Raw genomic sequence first — 19,450 nt, forward strand, 5'->3', positions numbered from 1 at the left:
CCGTATTTGGGTTGGGGTATCAAAAATAGGAAGGGGCGTGGAGCGTCGGATGCAGCAAGTCTATAGCATACTAGTACGTATGGTTCGTGGTTGTACTAGGGATACTGCGGAGGACCCTTGTGACGGTCGCTGGTAGGGTCAGTTATAGCTGTAAGTGGTGGTCGGGGTGGGTAATAATGATGGAAGCTGTTTGGTGTCGGTGTCTGCATGTTCGGAGGCAAATCAGCTAGAACAAGAGCTATTGTCATACAAGCAGGGTACATTACGGCAGACATCGGCCTAGCGTTTCGCAAAAGCAAACCTATTTCATTTTATATATTCAACGTAGCACAAATTCTCAGACATCCACCAGCGGAATCTCCCGAATAAAATAAACGCCCGAGACACGTTTGCCGGCTAGAGAGTGACGCTAAGGGTGACAATGTTGCGATATCTATGTACAATGACCAGGACTATGTAGCCTCCGCTACCTTCCACGCCTCTCGCAGCTTCGCGTCTACAGACTCTGCCAAGTCGACCAGTGTCGTCCGGGAGCCCATAATGGCGAGGAAGGGTATATCAACCTGGAACGCCGACCAGAACCACGTGCGGAACTCGGACGCAATCATGCTGTCTACTCCGAATTGCGATATTGGCCGCCGGTCCTCCACCTGGTCTAGTGGCATCAGGATCAAATTCGAAAACTGCCTCCGAGTCATTCGGAGGAGAGCATCGAACAGACTTGGTGCGCTGGCTTCGCTCGATAACATCTTCCTGCCCGCCGCGGGGACTTCGTCTATAAACCAAGCTGCTGCTGCTGCTGAACCAACACTGGCGTCAGTGGCACTGTCTCCCTCCTTGTTCAGATCCTGCTCAGCCTGCAGCGACGCCAACAGCAACGCCATGCGAGGGTCGTGCAGGGTGCCGGATTGCACATCAAAGCCCTGAGCCATCAGGTTGCGGACGCTCGTTCCCTCAAGTCCAGTCAGGATATGGGCTGGGTCGCTCCCAGCCAGCGCAAAATCAATAACCTGGAGGAACTCTTGTTCGTTCAACGGTGCAATCCCCTTTCTCAGCAACAAGGCCTCAATATCCGGATTCTCGTGCAGATATCCAACTTCCGAAATCATACCCAGTCCGACAGATACAGCAGGCTTTCCCTGTGCGCGCCTCCAGCGAGCGAATCCATCCAAGAAACAGTTGGCAGCGCAATAGTTGGACTCGGTTGCCGTACCCACGCTGCCCGAGACTGACGAGGTGAGCAGGAAGAAGTCAAGTGCGTCTTCGTGACCCTGTAGTGCGTGGTGAATATTCCACGTCCCCTTCCACTTGGGGTCGATACCTGTGTGCCAGGCTTCATTGGACATTTGAGTGAAAAGAGCCTCGTGCAAACCCATAGCAGCCTGCACTACGCCACCAACTGGATAACCCGCCTCGACACATGTCTGGACCGCTTTGTTGACATCTGCTGCACTGCTAACGTCTCCTCGGACCACCTCGACCCCCGCTCCAGACTCGCGGAGTTGCTTCACCAGTTCTGCAGCGCTCGGCTTGTCGCATCCTGATCGTCCCAAGAAAACAAATCGTCGAGCACCACGGGCCATCATCCATCGACACAAGCTTCGTCCAAGCCCACCAAGGCATCCAACCAAGAGGTAGATCTTGTCAAGGCTAAAGGTCGTCTGGTACTTGGACGGGGCGAGTGGGATGAGACTCTGTGGACTTTCCATGGAAACAACCACCTTCCCCATGCGGTCCTTTGAGGTAAAGTAGCGGTATGCTTGAGCTATCTCGGACACGTCAAACGTCTTGACCGAGCCAGGATCGATTAGTCCGGCGCGGTAGTCGTCGAGAACCTCGGCCATGATACTGCACTAGTCAATACTGCTACTCCAGATGATAAAGAGGGCATACCTGTTGAGCAAGTCGCGGTAGTACTTGTTGTCTGCGAAGAAGAGCTCCGATAGATCGAAACTAATAAACTGGGCGTTTTTGGCAAATTGGCTCATGTCCAGCCTGCCTGCATCAACCAGATCTCGCTTTCCAATCTCTACAAACCGCCCAAACGGAGCAAGGCAGCCCCAGCTCGCGTGCAGCAGGTCGCCTACCAGTGAATTGACAACCACATCGACACCCCGTCCGTTGGTGGCGTTGAGAACATCAGCCGTAAAAGATGCGCTGCGCGAGTGGAAGATATTTGCTGCTGGGAACCCAAGCTCCTGAACCAGGTGGTTCCTCTTGATCTGGGAGCTGACGGTGGTGTAAACATATGCTCCCATCCGGCGAGCCAGTGCAATTGCCGCGAGTCCAAAGGCTCCAGCTCCAGCATGGATTAACACAGACTCGCCAGCGCGTAGTCGTGCACAGTTTCGCAAGGCGTGGAGGGCGGTGCCGTGGACACACAGTAGAGCCGGTACCTTAGTCATGCTCTCTTCAGGCCGTAAAAGGTTCACGCCACCAACAGGAACCCGTTCTACAGTGCGGAAATGGTTGGGAACAAAAGCCGCGACGCGATCGCCAGGTCGCAAATGCTTGATGTCCCGACCCACTGCCACTACAACGCCGCCGATATCCAATGCTGTAGTAGCTTCGTGGGTCTCCAACACGGCCAGTCATGGTGTAAATATCCTTGGCGTTGAGACTGACAGAGCGTAACGAGATGTCGACGTATCCAGCCGGGGGTTCTGGGCCCAGTGGGTCTATCTGCTGGAAGTAGAGGGTGTCGGTCACTCCAATCTGACCAATTGCCAGCCTTGCAGCTCCAGCCTTGTCCAGGCGCTCGAGGGCCAGAGGCTCATCCGAGTCTAAGCGGCGGCGGAAGAGTGTGTTGAGATCCTGCTTGGGAACAAAGCGACTAATATAGAGCAGGCCGCTGTGATGGATGAACTCGGTATCGTCGCGATCCCCTGCCGAGCCAAGGACGCGCATGACGCTTTGGCAAATATCCTGGTGCTGAGCTGATCGTATGCCTTTCACAGATCCGAGATCTAGAATGGTAAAGCGCAGCGAGGGCTGCTCGAGCATCAGGGCCCGGGAGAGACCATTGACCAGGGTTCCGGCACTGCTCCCATCATGTTGGCCCCAGTAATCCAGAGCAGATCCGTGACAACGTCGGTGACTAGGCGCAGCTTGTCTGTATTTGTGGGCGAGATTGTAGCCAGGAACTTGGTCTCCATCTCCAGCAAAGAGATGACGATAGTCTCCGCTGTGATTTGGCTATTTTGAAGATTGTCAAGAGACACATGATCAATGTTGGCCACCCCAGTAGATGGGAGATGTAAAACGAGGGCGCTCGCAAGCGCCGTGACATCCTGAGATGGTGTGTTTGTGGTCTATTGTCATAGTAAGGATCGACCTCCAAGCGTCTGGGTGACGATCGCTTACCGAGATCATCACGTCTCGTCCCTGCAGTCTGGTAGTCTTTGGAGGGTGCACTGCGACTAGAACCTGTTGGTCCACATTCACCACTTGCAGTCCCAGCCCTTGGGCGCCTGCCACAGCCGCATCATTCGTACGGGTGACCCTTTCTGATAGGAGGTCGACCAACGCCTGGGGCTTTTGCCATAGACTCTTCGAGGTCGAGTGCTATATCTAGTCAGGAGGGACACAGGGGAGATTCAGACTGGAACCTTACCTGTGCAACTAGAACCAGATCATATGGCTCGTCAGTACCATCCTTGATTTTCACATCCCCATTGGCTTCGATGGCGCCCTTATGACAGGAGCGACACCGGGGAAACGCCGTCTCCTTGTCAAGAAGATCAAGTAGATGCTTGGCCCTGCAAATGCACTCGCTGCTGCCCAGCTCTAGAATGCGCATCCGGGGCAGACGGTGCCCGGCCAGGTCGACTAGGGCTGCAATTACTGGGAGACTAGTGCTGTCGACCAGATCGGGAGACAATTTCTGTACAAAGTCCGCCACATACTCGCGCAGTGCATCTTCCGCGACGACAGCCAGTCGTTGAATATCTGGCTTCCACTGCACTTCCAGGCATGGATATCGCTTCTCAAAAACTGACTGTCCGCCCTGGAAGGGACGGACCTGCTTGCCGTTATACTGTGCCAACCGCACATCTTGAAGATCAATTACAGGCTTATCTTCAGGTCCAGTGCGTAGCGTGCAGTCAACACGGCATGTAGAGAGCCCACTTGGTATTGAGCGAGTGTGGATCTCAACTTCCTCTGTAGAGTCGACTGTCTGCTGGGACGGGATCATAATACGACAAGATCCAATCGACACGGGCATGTGTGCGCGCAGCTGGTCAAGGTTTCCGGCAGTCACTCCCATCAGAGCAGTCTGAAGACAGGCGTCGATGGCGATGGGATGTACCAGGTAGGAGGTGCCCCCCTGGCGTTCAACTGGTGGGCTCAGATGAGTGGTCGATACCACCTCAGTACGTACGCGATTGCAGTCGGTCTGTAAACTTGTCAAGGATTGGAATTCAGGGCCAAAGACGAGGCCATCTTCCTGCAGCCTCTTATACCACTTAAACATTCCCCAGACCTCGTAGCTCTCGCGGTTCCTGACAGTGACAGTCCCCATGGTCTGCCGGGCGTCTGGCTGCGGTACGAGACGTAGACGACCAGTACAATGCGTCGTCGTCTCGCCGGAAATCCAGGACGAGATGCTGAACTCGTGCCAGTCAGCCGACGAGTTCAGTGCTGTCAGTGCCAGCGGCGATAGCATAGTGTGCAATTCGCGAGAATATGCACCGGCAGTGCCATCGCCACTATCAGGCAGGATCAGAGCCTCGCGGATATACACCTGGCGGAATTCAAAGAGCTCATTCTCCGGGCGCTTCTCTGTCAGGCCTTGCATTTGTGTAATGGCGTCGATAGCCAGGGCAAGGTATCCTGCCCCAGAAAAGACAATCTGATCCTCAAGCCGGTGATCTCGCAACCATGGAGCCTCGTTGAGACGCAGGATGTTCCGCCAGCTCCAGCGAATACCGTCACCGGCCACCGATCCTGTACCGAGCAGCTCGTGGCGGACATGCTTCCGGCTGCGGATTTCCACACTCTGGCGCGGCTCAAACCACAGCTTTCCGGCCGTGGCAGAATAGTCCCAGGGATATGGAGGAAGATCATGCAACATGCGGGATAGAGCCCCTGGAATGACCGTGTCCGTCTGCTGTACTCTCCCCCAGTCCAAGGCATGGCCCTGAGCAAAGAGGGTGCCAGCGAGTTGCTTGATGGAGATGTCTGCGCCCTGATTGCGAAGCAGTGTCGGTGTATACGGAAGGCAGTGTGTGTCCTTCTTGATGGCCGTCCGGATCTGCCTGATCGGTCCCTTGAGAGCTGCGTGAGGTCCCAGCTCGAGTAGGTGGTGCTTTCCGCTGGCTGCCAGATTCGTCAGTGCGGCACTGAACTGAACTGGCTGCTCGAGGTTCTCTCGCCAGTAGACAGCCATGTCAATCTTGACACTGCTGTCCAAAAGTCGAAGATCTTCACTATTGTGTCCGACAGATGAGTACATGATCACCTTGTTGACCTCGGTGGTCAATCATTTGCTCGAAATGTGTGGCCTGAGCAGGCTTTGATATAATTCGCCAACCTCAGCCATCATGTGCGAATGGTACGCACGCCCACCAGTCTCCAGTTTCCGGGCAAATGTGCCTTGCGACTTAAGACTGCTCAATAATGTTTCAATACCGGCCAACTCTCCACTAAGGGTGACGCTCGTAGGACTGTTGATACAGGCCACCCGTACTCTCCCGACCAGTCCCTTCTCCTTTATCAAGCAGGCCGCAGCGATAGGGTCCAAACCAGCCGCCAACATACCACCTTTTGATTGCAGCTTGCTAGCGGCGTAGCCTCGGAAGTAGGCGGCCAGAATTGCTTCCGACATTGTGAGAAGACCTGCTGCATACGCCGCTGCAATCTCGCCAGATGAGTGACCCACGACAGCTGAGGGGTTTATACCCCAGCCACGCAGGACACGGATGAGGCCAATCTGGATGGCGTTACACAGGGGCTGGCTCACAGTGGCATCGTTGACACGGCTTCTAGGGCTGCCATCGAGGATACATTCTTCTAATGTTTGGAATGGAGCATGCTCTGCCGGCAGGTTGAGAAGAGTTTGGTCCAATGAGCGGATTGTTGTGCGAAAGTCAGCATTAAGGGAGAGAAGCTCCTTTGCCATGCCGGCATACTGCGCCCCTTGGCCAGTGAATACAAAGGCAAAGGGCAGGGGCTCCCCGTTGAGGACACTGCCCGCAGCATCCTCTGAAAGATCCACCAACTCGACAGGGCCTGCAGGTGAGTTTGCTTTGGCCAGGAGAAATCTTCGCACACGCAGGTTGGAGTGCCGCTGAAGGGTAATTGCCAGACGCCGAAGCGTGCTGGCATCACACGTGGGGATAATTTGCCGGGTAAGCTGCTCGACGCGCGTGTCCAGAGACTTGGAGGACGAAGCAGTGACGCGCAAAACGATGGCTTGTTCGTCGTGCTCGTTGTGGATGGGCTCCACGATCTCAGCAGTGTCGTTCAGGTAACTATCGACCGACTCCATGATGATGTGGGCGTTGGCGCCTCCATAGCCAAAGGAGTTGACACTAGCTCGACGCAGAGTATGTGGCCATTTCGTCTGCTGTTGAACAACCTTCATGTTTCGCTCCCGGAGTTTTACTGTCCGCAGTTAGTATGTTGTGCCGAGCCAGATGCAGTCAGGGGTGTACAGTTAGGGTTAATGTTGACGACGCCGTGCGTTGGCGGAATAAGCCCATGTTCAAACGCAACCACCACTTTCATGATAGATGTGAGACCACTGGCCGCCTCGCTATGGCCGAGATTTGTCTTGACCTGTCAGGTTGATTAGCCAGCAGTTGTTATAGTAGACACTGGTAGAGGGCAGCACGTACCGATCCAATAAGCAGTGGCTCGCCGAGACGAGGAGTCAAGCACCGACTGAGGGCGTCTACTTCGATCGGGTCACCCACTGCAGTGCCGGTTCCATGGCATTCCACATAGTCGGTGTCGGCAAAGTCCAGGCCAGCGTTGGCGTAGGCCTTGCGGATGACCTTTTCCTGGGCATCAGTGCTCGGTAACGAAATCCCTGGAGTGTGTCCATCTCTGCTCCAGTTAGCAGTAGAAAATTAGCCTGTTGGTAAAGTTTGACTCACGCATTAACTGCTGTTGAGCGGATAATGGCACGAATATTGTCCCCTGCCCGGATAGCGCTGGAGAGTCGCTTGACGTAGATGGCGTTGACGCCTTCGGCTCGTCCGTATCCGTCAGCGGAAATGTCAAACATGTGGCAGGTCGATGTTGGCGAGAGGACGCCTCCCTTCATGGTTCCCATGTGCTGTTCCGGGGTGGTGATCAGGTTCGCTCCTGCCACAATCGCCCCGTCGCAGTCCCCGGCCTGCAGGGCTGCGACTGCCTGATGGAGCGCGTATAATGAGGACGAGCATGCCGTGTCGAGTGTGAGACTAACCACTGTCACCATCGTGTCCTTTTGTTGCCATCTTCTTCACCTTACTTACCTTGGGCCTTGAAGGTTGAAGACGTGGCTTATCCGGTTCGACATGATGGCTGAGCCTGACCCTGTTGCCACAAACAGGTGCATATAATCCAGGTCTCGAGTCTGCATGGCCTGATAGTCGACCGTGAAGTTGCCAACATAGACCCCCGTCTCGGAGCCAGACACGGCCTTCATCGATACGCCGGCATCCTCGAAACATTCAAAGACAACCTCGAGCAGCTTGCGCTGTTGAGGGTCCATATATGTTGCCTCTATATCGTTTATCCCGAAGAAACTATTGTCGAAATCCCGGACATCTTCCTGCAGAAAGTATCCCCCGAGTACATTCATAGCTCCGGCCCGAGAGCCGTCTGGATGGTAGAAGCCCTTGATGTTGAACCGCTCCGGAGGCACTGGGCCTTGGGCCGATCGGTTGTTGGATAAAAATGTCCATAGATCGGAAGGCGATCTGATCTGGCCTGGAAGACGACACGCTGTTGGAGAAAAAAGTGACAGTCAGTCACCACCATCTCCGTCAGCAACAATGTAGGAGGACATACCCATGCCAACAATACACATGGGGTCATCGGATATTAGGCTGGGCCCAGGCGAGGAGGTGGATGTGGCGGCCTGTAGCGAGGCGTGCACGACCGACTTGCCAGTGTCCGAGCCATTGGCAAGCACAAAGTCGCTGCTGTCGGACCCGGACATGGTGGCAAGCTCGGAGACTAGCATGTCTAGGGAAGAAAGCCGATGGATTCGTAGTCAGCGACGTGGTGAGCTGTCTATTTAGACGATGGTGAGGCTCCGAGTATCGCTGGAAGCAACTTATATAGTCGGCCAGCACCCTCGATGACCGCGGCAGCATCTCGCTTCCGCTAGCCTTTTTGCATTTCCTTGACAACCAGCGAGTTTCAGCTACGGCCCCAAATACAAGGCACTTGGCACTGTCCTCTTGGCCACAATTCTTCAGTGGTCTGTTCATCGTTCGCCCCCAGGCACTAGCAGATGGAGATTACGGGCAATGCCCTGATTGTGGGAGGAGGTACGAGAAAGAAGCAACTCGCCCCTTGGCCTGCCTATTTTCCCGATCTGGACTCTCACTAACCGAGGCAATGATAGCGAGTGGGATCGGGATGGCGTGTGCCCTCACCTTGGCCAAGGACGGGGCTGCCGGCGTCATGATTGCAGACCTGGACCTCGCTGCTGCCCGTGCGGTGACTGCCAAATGCCAACAGGTTGCTACGAATCCGATGTTCCGGGCAGAGGCCACCCAGGTCGACGTGACCGACGAAGGATCAGTCGAGGCCGCTGCAGCTTCGATGGCCTCGATCCTGGGCAGGATCGATTACTGCGTACACTGCGCTGGGGTATGTGGGCTTGCCTTGCTGCTTGCCTACCTGCATATGGCCCCGGGCGTTCTGGAGCAATTATTGACAGCGAATAGATTGGCCAGCCGCGCAATGTGCAGGTCGCCGATAGCGATCTGTCCGAGCTTCGGCACCAGCTCGAGGTCAATGCCACCGGCACTTTCTTGGTCATTCGCGAGGTGGCGACAATCATGAAGGCGCAGGAGTTGCAGCAGCTCTCCTCTTTGCTGGGCGATCATCGTGGCGCCACTCGAGGAACCATTGTGGTGCTGGGGTCAGCGTCATCCTATGTCGCAACGCCCGGTATGGGGATGTATACGGCGTCAAAGCATGCAATCATGGGCTTGGTCAAGAACGCAGGTAAGTCAGGATCCTCATCCTAGACGCTTGTCCCGCTCGTCAATTGCGCTGAGACATGATCAAGCAATCGATCACATTCAACACGGGATCAGAGTCAATGCCGTCTGCCCGTCCTGGGTCAATACCCCGATGCTACAAAAAGTGACGGCGGTTAGTCCTGAGCTCGAGGAGCTTATACGCAGCCTGGTCCCGATAAGCCGCATTGCCAATGCAGAGGAGGTGGCCGATGTGGTCGCGTTCCTGTGCAGCCCGCGCTCGAGCTACATGGTCGGTTGCGGGGTCATTGTCGATGGGGGCACCACCCTGACCGGTCGTGTGTGATCTCGCTCGGGTTGAATGTAGCGGAGGTGCATAGACAATCAGATCAAAGAGCAGTCTGTATCTAAACGATCCACCGTGGACGATTTGTCTGCCCTATCGCCCGGAGATATGCCGTAGCAGGGATAGCCTGCAGTGTAACCAGACTGCCAGGTCGTGACTTGTACGTCACCGTCCTTGACGTTCAAACAGAGATAGCATGTATCGGTGATTGAATCCAGGCTCGATTGTTATCCGGCCATCGAGTCATAGACCCCGATCTGTACCATTTCAGGCTGGCTCGAACATGACATGGCTGGGCATCCTTCAGGAAGCTATTGTGGAATCTTGGCCCTGAGAGCAGTTTCCAAAAGAAAGAAGTTGATAGAGACTACCGTATATCGCATTGGAATCTGACTGCATGGCCTAGCAAACGTGCACCCCCCTGCCCCTGAAAATCTCCCCCGACTTACTACTACAAACTTGCTTGCCCTAACCACCTCCAACCAACCAAATCTAATCCTCCTTCATCCTCATCGACGCCTCATGAGCCTCCTTGAGCTTCGCAAGCCCAAACATCCTCCAGAATATGTAATCCTAGATCGTCGAGCAAGACAAGAATGAGTCAGCTTCTCGCTTCACGTCACCCATTCTATCTCAACTCTTCAACCGAGCACAGTGAGTACAACGCAACACATCCAGCCCAGGTCAAACGTAACGTGCAGTTCTTCAGTCGAGTTGAGACTCGGTCCTTATTGCAGAGCCCGATCCAGGCCCCGCAAGGATCTCATCCACTGATCCACCAGACTGCTGCCCTAATCAGGGCAAGGGGTCGGGATCGGGGCCGCGGGCATCCATCCCTAGTTGGAATCGCAACACCAGGTCCCAGCCAATGATAGGGAGGTAGTATGGATGTCGATGTACTCCAACCAGCATCACATCACCAGAAATAACAACAATATAGACCAGGAATGTCCAGGAAAGAGTGATGGGAACGAAGCCAATAGACTTGAACAAAACAGAACCGGATAAAAGGGAAGAAAAGTAAAGCGGCAACGTACAAAAACCCTCCTGGGGAAAAACGTATCCAGAGCCCAGATGGAGGTCGCCCAGCTGCCCGTCCAGAACCAGGCTGGTGGGGAGGATCGTAGAGCCTGGGCGACGGCCTTTGTGGCAAAGGCGTGGCGGTCGGTTGCCCCTTCTACATTGGGGTTTGATTTCACTGGTTAGTTTCCTGTTTCCATATGTTTTCTGTTTTTGTTTGTCGGGACTAGTTTGCGGAGATGATGTGGCTGGCCCATGGGGTGGGTGTAAATCTATGCTTGTTCGAGGATCGAGTATATCCCGCCACATCCTCCTCCTCTACATATCACACTTCACCTTGGCCCCTGTCGGACTAGTTATCCAACATCCATTCTTCGATCTCTGAGATATCCCAACTAACTCACCAGACCCAAGCCAACCCCCCAAAGAACTCTTCAATCACCACCACCAACTACAACAGCAACCCACCGGCAACATGGCCACCCCACCCGCCAACCCTACCACTCCTTCAACAGAAGCAACCCTCGAACTCCCCGGCAAAGGCTACGTGATCAACAGTTTTCCCGCCCCGGGCCTCCGCAAAACCATCCGGCACATCACGGGCTACAACGAGGCGGGCCAGAGCGTGTTCCTCTCGACAGACTGCGGCGACCGCCACCGCGACATGGCCGAGGGCCGCGCCGTCGCGAATATCCTGTATTCCTCGCGTGAGACGCCGATTGATCTCACGGATAATCGCGATATTCAGGCTGCCAAGGAGGCCGAGGTATGTTTGGTCGATTGCCTCCTTTGTTTTGAGGAGATGGCTTGAGAAGGGCATTGATTGGGGGTCGATGCTAACTGCTCTTTGTTTGAACTGCAGGCCCCCATCCACATCCCCAATGGAACCGTTGTCCGAATGATTGATTTCGGCCCCAACGTCGAATCCCCGCTGCACCGGGTGATAAGTGTCGACTACGGTGTGGTCCTGGAGGGCGAATTCAGGTTGATTCTCGACTCCGGCGAGGAGCGGATCATGCGGCAGGGGGATTTCTGCGTGCAGCGCGCGACCGCGCACAAGTGGCATAACATCACGGGCGGTGGGACGCTGCCTGGCCGCATGCTGTGGATTCTGGTTGATTGTGGTGACGTGGAAATTGGTGGTGAGAAGATGAAGGGGTATCTGGGGACCTTGGCCAAGGAGTATGTTGGGGTTGAGGGGATGGAGGAGGATGTTAATGCTGCTCTTGAGGGCAAGTGATTCATTACCTCCAGTATGGATAGGTAGATAGGGGTGATCGGTTTGCCCGTCGTACAGAACAAACGATGGAGTTGAGTGTACAGTGAGCACTCGAGGAACCTTAGATCAGAGTCCCACAGAGATCATTATATTGTACCCTCTCATCTCGATCGTGAACTTGCGTGCGTCTCAAATTGATCGCCTACCCTTCCCGGAGACCAAGATCGCCTGCACCACCAGCAGTTCCCTAGGGCCAGGCACACATCCATGCATCAGGCTGATCATGCCTAGACTGGTAAGTAACGCAGCCAATACCCAGCAAGCTGCACTAGCCCCCGCACACGAGAAATCCAGATCCCCAAAGAAAGCCTCCGCGGGCGGACTCCGACGTTCAAAGCGTCCAGTCAACCGGCATCGATTGCTGCGCCCTGCAGTCAAGTTTTAAACCCCAAGCGCTCACGTTGCGTGGTGTGGCACTGTGACTAGCGATGCATGCGTGCGTTCTCCCTAAACCCCCTGGGCCAGGCCCAGGCAGTGATCTCTGAATTAGTGAACATGCAGCACTCTGGCAGCCTGTAGGATTGCTATCGCGCCATCGATCAAGCTTCATGGCTTGATGCACCAGAAGGGAAAGCGGGGGTGATCGCTGCGAACCAGGCAGCCAGGCTACAGAGGAATGCTGTTGACTCCCGAGCATCGAGCGACAATTATTGCATGGTTAACAAACAGTCTGGGGCCCCGTACAAATCGCCGAGTCTCCCATAGCCCCATAGGCTGGCTGTCAACCCAACGCTCAGACCCAAGACCAATGGTGAAGATGGCAGGTCAAGCAAAGTGACAGAAAAACAAAAGCAGCCAGGAGAGTTAACCGAATCTGTTCATTGGTGGCTTTGCCGCAGCTCGTCCAACACAACAAAGAAAACCACGGAAGAAAGGGGGTTCAAAAGTCTAGCTCGAAACTTTTTGTTCTTTCGTGGAGGCGAGATTAGATAGGACTGTCATCTCGGTTCGGTCGCAGCTTTTCTGTGAAAGATCGTAAGCGGACAGACAGCTTGCTAGCAATGTACATCGTATATTTAAGCCTGTAGCAGCTACAGACAGCCAGATTCGCATCGCACTGGCGGATTGTTACAGGAGTTGGTCAACTCGACTTGCGCAATGGCCGACAAAACACCCTTTCGCGTCATCATCGTCGGCGCGGGCCCCGTCGGGCTCTACCTAGGATACGCACTGGGTCTCGCCAACATCGACTATGTGATCCTCGAGAGGAAAGAGTCGGTCCTCGTCAACTACGGCTCGATCATCTATCTCTGGCCGCAGACCGTTCGGCTCTTCGATCAGCCTCAGTTGCTCGAGGCTGTGCGACAGGCCGCCGCGGGGATGCGCAACAAGAAGCGGACGGACGGCTTCACGGGGAATATCCTGACGACAGCGCGGTTTCCAGAGTTCATGGAGCGGAGGTACGTACCCGCGCCTCACTTGATTCAAAAACAGGCGGGAGTCTGAGCGGCGAGGCTGACAGAGCAGACATGGGTACTCTTTCCTCCCCATCGTGCGTTGCGACCTGCTCCGCATTCTGTACCACAATCTCCCCGACAAAGAAACCCGCATCAAAACCTCGTCTGAAGTCGTCGCTATCAAAACACACTCGACAGGCGTACAGGTCCACCTCAAGACTGGGGCCGTCGAGAATGGATCTCTTGTCATTGGGGCGGACGGGGTGCATAGCAAGATCCGATCGGAGCTGGAACTGTTGTACAAAGCTGCCACAGGCACTGACGCAAATGTCGCTCCGATGATGGCCAACTTCAATGGGGTTATCGGTCGGGCGTCAAACAAAGACCTGCGCATCGAGCAAAACGTCTTATTCGAGACTCGCGGCACGGGGACAGTCATTCAATGTACAGCGACTGAACAGGGGGAGGTGCACTTTGCCACCATCACACCGGTGCCTGATTCAAAGCCCGCGGCGCGGCAGCGTGTCACAATGCAGGACGTCGAGGACCATGCGGCGTCACTTGGTCACGTTGTTGTGTGTCGCGGGGTGACTTTTAAAGATCTCTGGGACAACACCGACAAAAACACCGTGTGGAAGCTGAATCAGGAAGGACTCCTCACGCACTGGCACCACGATCGCATTGCCCTCGTTGGCGACGCCGTGCACAAGAGCACCAGCCAGAATGGCCTTGGATTGAATTTGGGGCTACATTCAGCAGCCAGTCTCGCAAACGAGTTGCAGTCACTTCTGGAAAGGGATCCCTTGCCAGTTACGAGCGCAATCGACCAGGCGTTTTCGCGATACCAACGCACGCGCGAGGAGGAAGTGCAGTTTATTCTGAGAATGGGTCGCAAAATGGTCCGTGATTCTGCAAGCAAGTCGTGGGGCACTTGGCTGTGGACTCGACTGATGCTGCCGTGGCTGGACATTGAATCTTTTGGATATGGCATCATTACGTCGTTGATGATGATCCGGCAAGGGCTCGTCTTACTGTATGTGCCCTTTATTGGAAAACAGGGGTCCATGGCCTGGAAAAACAAGCCGCTTCCGGCGCTTTGATTGTTTGCTGGATTGGGATGGAGGTCGGTTGCCTGGAGAATAGCACAAAGAAAGCAACAAACCATCACTCTGCTTTTTCAGCACTCCAGCTCGTAGTAAAGCTGTACAAGCCCAGTCAAAAGACGGGTTTAAGGACAACCCCAGTCCTCTGTCACTCCTTTAATCACCTTGAATGTCTCGAAACTCGCTGCTGTTCTATCAGTTATCATCAACTAGCACAATGGATGTCTTTGCCCTTGACGACCCCCGGGTGGTTCACAAGCAGCTCCAGGTCGAAGATGATATTACATACCATTATATGATGGCAAGCCCAGATTGCACACCAAGCGCCACCGTTCTACTCTTGCACGGCTGGTGAGTAATCCATAGCCCCGAAGCGTAACCACTCATCTCATTCTTCAGGCCGGATCTCGCAATAGGCTGGCGCTATCAGGTTCCTTTCCTTCTCCTGCAAGGCATTCAAGTCATCGCGCCTGACCTCCTCGGCTATGGCAAAACCTCCGAGCCAACCGAGATAGCAGCGTACACGCTCAAGCGCATGTCCGCACACCTCGCACAGATCATCCGCGCCGAAACAGACTTGCCCGTCATTCTCGGCGGCCACGACTGGGGTTCGTACCTTGCCTGGCGTCTAGCGCTATACTCGCCAGAGCTGGTCAAGGGGATCTTCTCGTTCACCGTGCCCTACTTCCCGCCAACGCCTGTTGTCGTGACGCTCGAGGAATTTGTCCAGGCAAACCCTTCCTTCCAGTACCAGCTGCAGCTGGCAAGTCCCGTTGCAGAGGAGATGGTTGACCGGTCCGAGGCGCATCTCCGGGGCTTTGTGAGGAGTTCCTTTGGTGGGGCCACGCCCGAGGGACTGCCTGGCTTTGATCCTGCAGTTGATCTAGTTGAGGAGAGGTTGTTAGAGGTTGAGCGATCGCCGCTTGTGAGCGAGGAGTTGATTGAGCATTATGGTGTGTCCCTCTCCTGTATCTGTCCTCATGCCAGATCTAACTAGGTACAGTGAAAGAGTATTCGCGACATGGCGCCAACGGCCCCATGAACTGGTACCGCACACGAACCCTCAACGGCGAAGACGAAATCCCCCTAGCGGAGTCGGGCCAGCAGCTCCTTGTGCCTGCCATGATCATCATGGCGGGGCAGGACCAGGCTTTACCCCCGAGCATGTTGGATGGTCAGGAAGCGTTCTTCCCGGCGGGGTTAACGACGGGGGTCATTAACGAGGCGTTGCACTGGGCGCTGATTCATACTCCTGTGGAGGCCAATAAGTACATTGGGGACTTTTTGGACGTGGTACTGCAGCGGAAGACAGGGTGATCTTGGACCACCTGACCTTGATACCGAGGGTATATTCTCCGACTGTACTCTTTCAAGAAAGTCTTTCGGGTTTCTGTTGATTTGACGCTGGTCAGTTAGACTCTACGCAGGGTTAGACTTGAGTCTTCCAAGCTTGTCAAAAATGCGAGCGGACACCACTTCATCTGAGAATTTCCTCTCTGATTCGTGCAAGTCAAGTGCCGCCGGGATTTCATCACTTGACAAGGAACGCGGGGATTCCACATCCACACATCCCGAAGTAGTCGCTTGGCAAGCAGAACATGTTGTGGTGTTGCAACCTGATTAGTTCGTTGCTTTTTCTTCACGACTCGCACCTCTCCATCATCACGTCCCCTCCGACTCTTCAGCCCATTAGTGGCTTGTTGACTGCTACATTACCTGTTTCGCGCCCAGTCAGATCTCGTGGTTGCCAAACGCTACTCCACTTTGTAGATTGATCTGCCCCGGCGGCGCCTAGCGAACCGACACGGTCGACGGGATTCCTTCTAGAAACGGAGGGATCGTCGCCGGGTGGCAGGAAGACGAACTCGGATTTGTTGTCGCCGGTCGAGCTTTGTGATTTCAGCATGCCAGAGTTGTATCGCGTTGTTGGTATCTACCCCGCTCGGGGCGTCAACATTCTTGGATTTGACGAAGAATGTGGCCTGCCCGGATGACTGACCCAAGAGTCAAATGAGGGTTTACGCCGTGTCTATATAAGGAGAGTGGTTCCTGATGATCAGCGGTTGTCTCCAGGTTCGTGAGTCGAGAATCGTAGCGGTGTGCCTTTGTTTGCGCTGGATCTCCCATTACTTTGTACATATTCCGTTCTGTATCCCCTCCGAAAGGGTGCTGAGTTTGACGTGATGGTTCGTCTTGGATATACCTCTGTTGCTGCAGCCCTTGCTGGGCTGAGCGTTGCGGTTCCCGCTCCGCTGGCACGTCGGGGTACGTGTTTCGAACAACAATCAGATATCTGACTAACCTCGATCAGATGTTTCGCCTGAGGTCCTGCAGCAGCTGACACTGTTCGCGGAATATGCTGCGGCATCCTACTGCACCCCAAACATCGACTCGACTGGCGACAAGGTGACATGCGCCACCGGAAACTGCCCGACTGTCCAAGCGGCGGACACAACAACATTGTCTGAGTTCTATGAGTATGCCGCCCATGTAAGATCTAACGGCCAGGACTAACGAGCACAGGGAGTGCGAGTATGGCGATGTTGCGGGATTTGTGGCCGCCGACACGACCAACAGCTTGATCGTCGTGTCTTTCCGTGGAAGCCGGACGCTGGACACATGGATCGCGAACCTCGACTTTGGCAAGGACTCAGTCGGTCTGTGCAGTGGGTGTGAAGTCCATGGCGGATTCTGGAGGTCATGGGAAGTCGTCGCAGATGACATCACCTCTGGCATCGAGTCTGCTCTCGCTGCCTATCCCGGATACACTGTTGTCTTCACAGGCCACAGTTTCGGCGGCGCCATTGCTACACTTGGTGCGGCGCACTTGCGTAATGCTGGGTATGCCATTGAGCTCGTAAGTTGCTTCTTGTCCACAAACAGTCAAGTATTCGAGCAAATGTCTAACAGAGAGTAGTACCCATACGGAAGCCCCCGCGTTGGTAACGAGAAACTGGCCCAATATATCACCAACCAGGGGAGCACCTACCGCGTCACACACACCAACGACATTGTCCCTCGACTCCCGCCAATGTTGTTCGGCTTCAGCCACACTAGCCCCGAGTATTGGATCACTAGCGACAATGGTGTGACCCCGACCACGGCGGATGTTCAGGTCATCGAGGGCGTTGGATCGAGGGAGGGCAATGCCGGAGAGATTATTCAGTCCACCGAGTCACATAGCTGGTATTTCATTGATATTTCCGCGTGTCAGTGATATATCAATATTTGTGGATGAGTTTTGATCGACGTGATGAGCAGGAGGATGATCCGATGAATGGTATATAACACGTGCTAGACGAATGAATGCCGAAACGCTTATCCCTGTATGTTGTAGCTTAATTTCCGTTAAACCCGACCAGCGATCGATGGCGTAGTCCAGATTTCTAGGCTAGGAAAAACAATCATTATGAAACGTTGAAAACTCCCGAACTCAATTGAATTGATGAGTGGTGGACGAGGAGAGTTTGCAGGCGGAACTCTTGGGTCTGTCGATCCGGTCCACCTCGAGCCGTGGCTGGGGTTCCAGTTCCAAATTTCAGCCAATGCTGCCATCTGGCTCCATCTTTGACCCAGTCAGCTCTCGACGACCACCGTTTGCATTTCCCAGGGCTTTGATCCTCTCCGATTGAATTTGGGATCTCTCAGCCTCATCAGCGACCACCATCGCCCGACCCCGCGCGCTCTTCCGGCTGGTGTCGACTCTGCGGCCGATCATGGGTTGCTCAGTCGATTCGTCGTGAACCTCAGAACTCCGAAACGAACAGTCGACGAACGAACGACGACGACCTCCATAATTTGAAGCTTACCTCTCCCTATCCAGTACCTGTGCAGTCGCTGGCGGCAGCCATGCTCTTCTTCTTCGGCGGTCCTAACAGCCCGCGACGCCGCAACCGCGAGAAAGCGATCTTCCTCACCATCTTCATCATCTTCGCCCTGTATCTGCTCTTCTTCTCAAACACATCCACACACAAACATGTCGACCCGACGATATACGACCCCGCCGGGAAAGGGGGACCGAATCGAGATCCGCAGTCTGGACAGGCGACGCCCGCGCGGGAGACGACGCCCATCCGAAAAAGCATGGTCGTGGCCAGTATGAAGGGGGACGATGTCTCGTGGTTGCATAAATTCTTTCCAGACTGGCACAAGAGTATCTACGTGGTGGATGACAAGAAGGCGGAGTTAACGGTGGCGCAGAATAAAGGAAGGGAGTCGATGGTTTATTTGACGTGAGCTACCATCCTTCCCAGCCGTGCTTCCTATGTCTGACTCGCAGGTGTCGGTAGCTACATAATCGACAACTACGATAACCTCCCCGACTCCGTCCTCTTTATCCACTCCCAGCGATATCAATGGCACAACGACGACCCGTACTACGATGGCGTCCCGATGCTCCGCAACTTCCAGCTCCCGTACCTCGAGAAACAAGGGTACGTGAACATCCGCTGCGTCTGGCTCCTCGGTTGCCCAGGCGAAGTCCACCCTCTCACCGATGTGCATCACGAAAACATCCACGTGGGCGAATACTTTAAGTACGGTTTCATGGAGCTGTTCCCGGGCACCGAGCTTCCGGAGACCGTGGGTGTTTCATGTTGTGCGCAGTTCGGGGTCACGAGGTGGAAAATCCGCGAGAGGCCGAAGAGCGACTATTTGCGGTATCGAAAATGGCTCTCCGAGACGGATCTGACGGATGATTTAAGCGGGCGGATTATGGAGTATTCGTGGCATAGTAAGTTTGCATTGCCGATTGACTAGACAGTGGGTGAGCTAATGTGTTTCAGTGATTTTTGGCAAGGATCCCATCCATTGCCCTTCGGCGGAGGAGTGCTACTGCAAGGTCTTTGGACTGTGCGATCTGACATGTCCCGGTGAGGGCGCATGTAATGACCGTTATGTGCTTCCTCCATACTCGACTCTTCCGGACGGTTGGCCGTTCGTTGGCTGGCACGGTCAGAAGCAGGATCCCAGCAAGGGAGGGCTTCCGGAGTCATGACAACCCGTCGATATGAAGAGAGTTTCTATCCAAACCGGCAAAATACTCCCCCGCGTTATACGACCATCGCAGCGGAAAAATCCTCCGAGATGGTAAGCTCCGAGATACGATGAAGTCTAGACTGGAAGCTTCCCTGTCACTGTTGGTGCGAGTTCGGCCATGG

The 19,450-nt window shown here is 54.6% G+C and overlaps 6 protein-coding genes across 6 annotated transcripts; 5 read left to right on the top strand and 1 right to left on the bottom strand.

Moving 5' to 3' along the window:
- Nucleotides 1-452: 452 nt before the first annotated feature.
- BJX68DRAFT_271844 (type I polyketide synthase) lies at nt 453-8,176 on the bottom strand (the record flags this gene model as incomplete). Its single annotated transcript, XM_071047047.1, has 12 exons — nt 453-1,848; nt 1,894-2,576; nt 2,626-2,991; nt 3,042-3,311; nt 3,364-3,564; nt 3,614-5,470; nt 5,534-6,606; nt 6,657-6,780; nt 6,840-7,050; nt 7,101-7,409; nt 7,464-7,935; nt 8,002-8,176. The coding sequence occupies 12 exons, from the start codon at nt 8,174-8,176 to the stop codon at nt 453-455; spliced, it is 7,137 nt and encodes a 2,378-aa protein (XP_070893790.1).
- A 380-nt stretch (nt 8,177-8,556) lies between these two features.
- BJX68DRAFT_258653 (NAD(P)-binding protein) lies at nt 8,557-11,752 on the top strand (the record flags this gene model as incomplete). Its single annotated transcript, XM_071043562.1, has 5 exons — nt 8,557-8,811; nt 8,889-9,171; nt 9,236-9,413; nt 11,071-11,278; nt 11,375-11,752. The coding sequence occupies 5 exons, from the start codon at nt 8,557-8,559 to the stop codon at nt 11,750-11,752; spliced, it is 1,302 nt and encodes a 433-aa protein (XP_070893791.1).
- Nucleotides 11,753-12,889: 1,137 nt separating this feature from the next.
- On the top strand, nt 12,890-14,557 carry BJX68DRAFT_279116 (FAD-dependent oxidoreductase; the record flags this gene model as incomplete). The annotated part of the gene is made up of 2 exons (XM_071048669.1): nt 12,890-13,191; nt 13,259-14,557. 2 exons carry the CDS (start codon nt 12,890-12,892, stop codon nt 14,286-14,288), a joined length of 1,332 nt encoding a protein of 443 aa, XP_070893792.1. The 3' UTR covers nt 14,289-14,557.
- Nucleotides 14,509-15,608, top strand: BJX68DRAFT_258655 (alpha/beta hydrolase; the record flags this gene model as incomplete). Its single annotated transcript, XM_071043563.1, has 3 exons — nt 14,509-14,642; nt 14,691-15,244; nt 15,295-15,608. 3 exons carry the CDS (start codon nt 14,509-14,511, stop codon nt 15,606-15,608), a joined length of 1,002 nt encoding a protein of 333 aa, XP_070893793.1.
- Nucleotides 15,609-16,474: 866 nt separating this feature from the next.
- BJX68DRAFT_271849 (lipase family protein) lies at nt 16,475-17,508 on the top strand (the record flags this gene model as incomplete). Its single annotated transcript, XM_071047048.1, has 4 exons — nt 16,475-16,556; nt 16,603-16,768; nt 16,815-17,148; nt 17,209-17,508. The coding sequence occupies 4 exons, from the start codon at nt 16,475-16,477 to the stop codon at nt 17,506-17,508; spliced, it is 882 nt and encodes a 293-aa protein (XP_070893794.1).
- A 485-nt stretch (nt 17,509-17,993) lies between these two features.
- BJX68DRAFT_190122 (DUF3431 domain-containing protein) lies at nt 17,994-19,345 on the top strand. Its single transcript, XM_071037366.1, has 3 exons — nt 17,994-18,523; nt 18,581-19,023; nt 19,076-19,345. The coding sequence occupies exons 1-3, from the start codon at nt 18,141-18,143 to the stop codon at nt 19,285-19,287; spliced, it is 1,038 nt and encodes a 345-aa protein (XP_070893795.1). The 5' UTR covers nt 17,994-18,140; the 3' UTR covers nt 19,288-19,345.
- The last annotated feature ends 105 nt before the right edge of the window (nt 19,346-19,450 follow it).

This window comes from Aspergillus pseudodeflectus, assembly GCF_044049435.1.
Source record: "Aspergillus pseudodeflectus strain CBS 756.74 chromosome Unknown BJX68scaffold_69, whole genome shotgun sequence".
NCBI lineage: Eukaryota > Fungi > Ascomycota > Eurotiomycetes > Eurotiales > Aspergillaceae > Aspergillus > Aspergillus pseudodeflectus.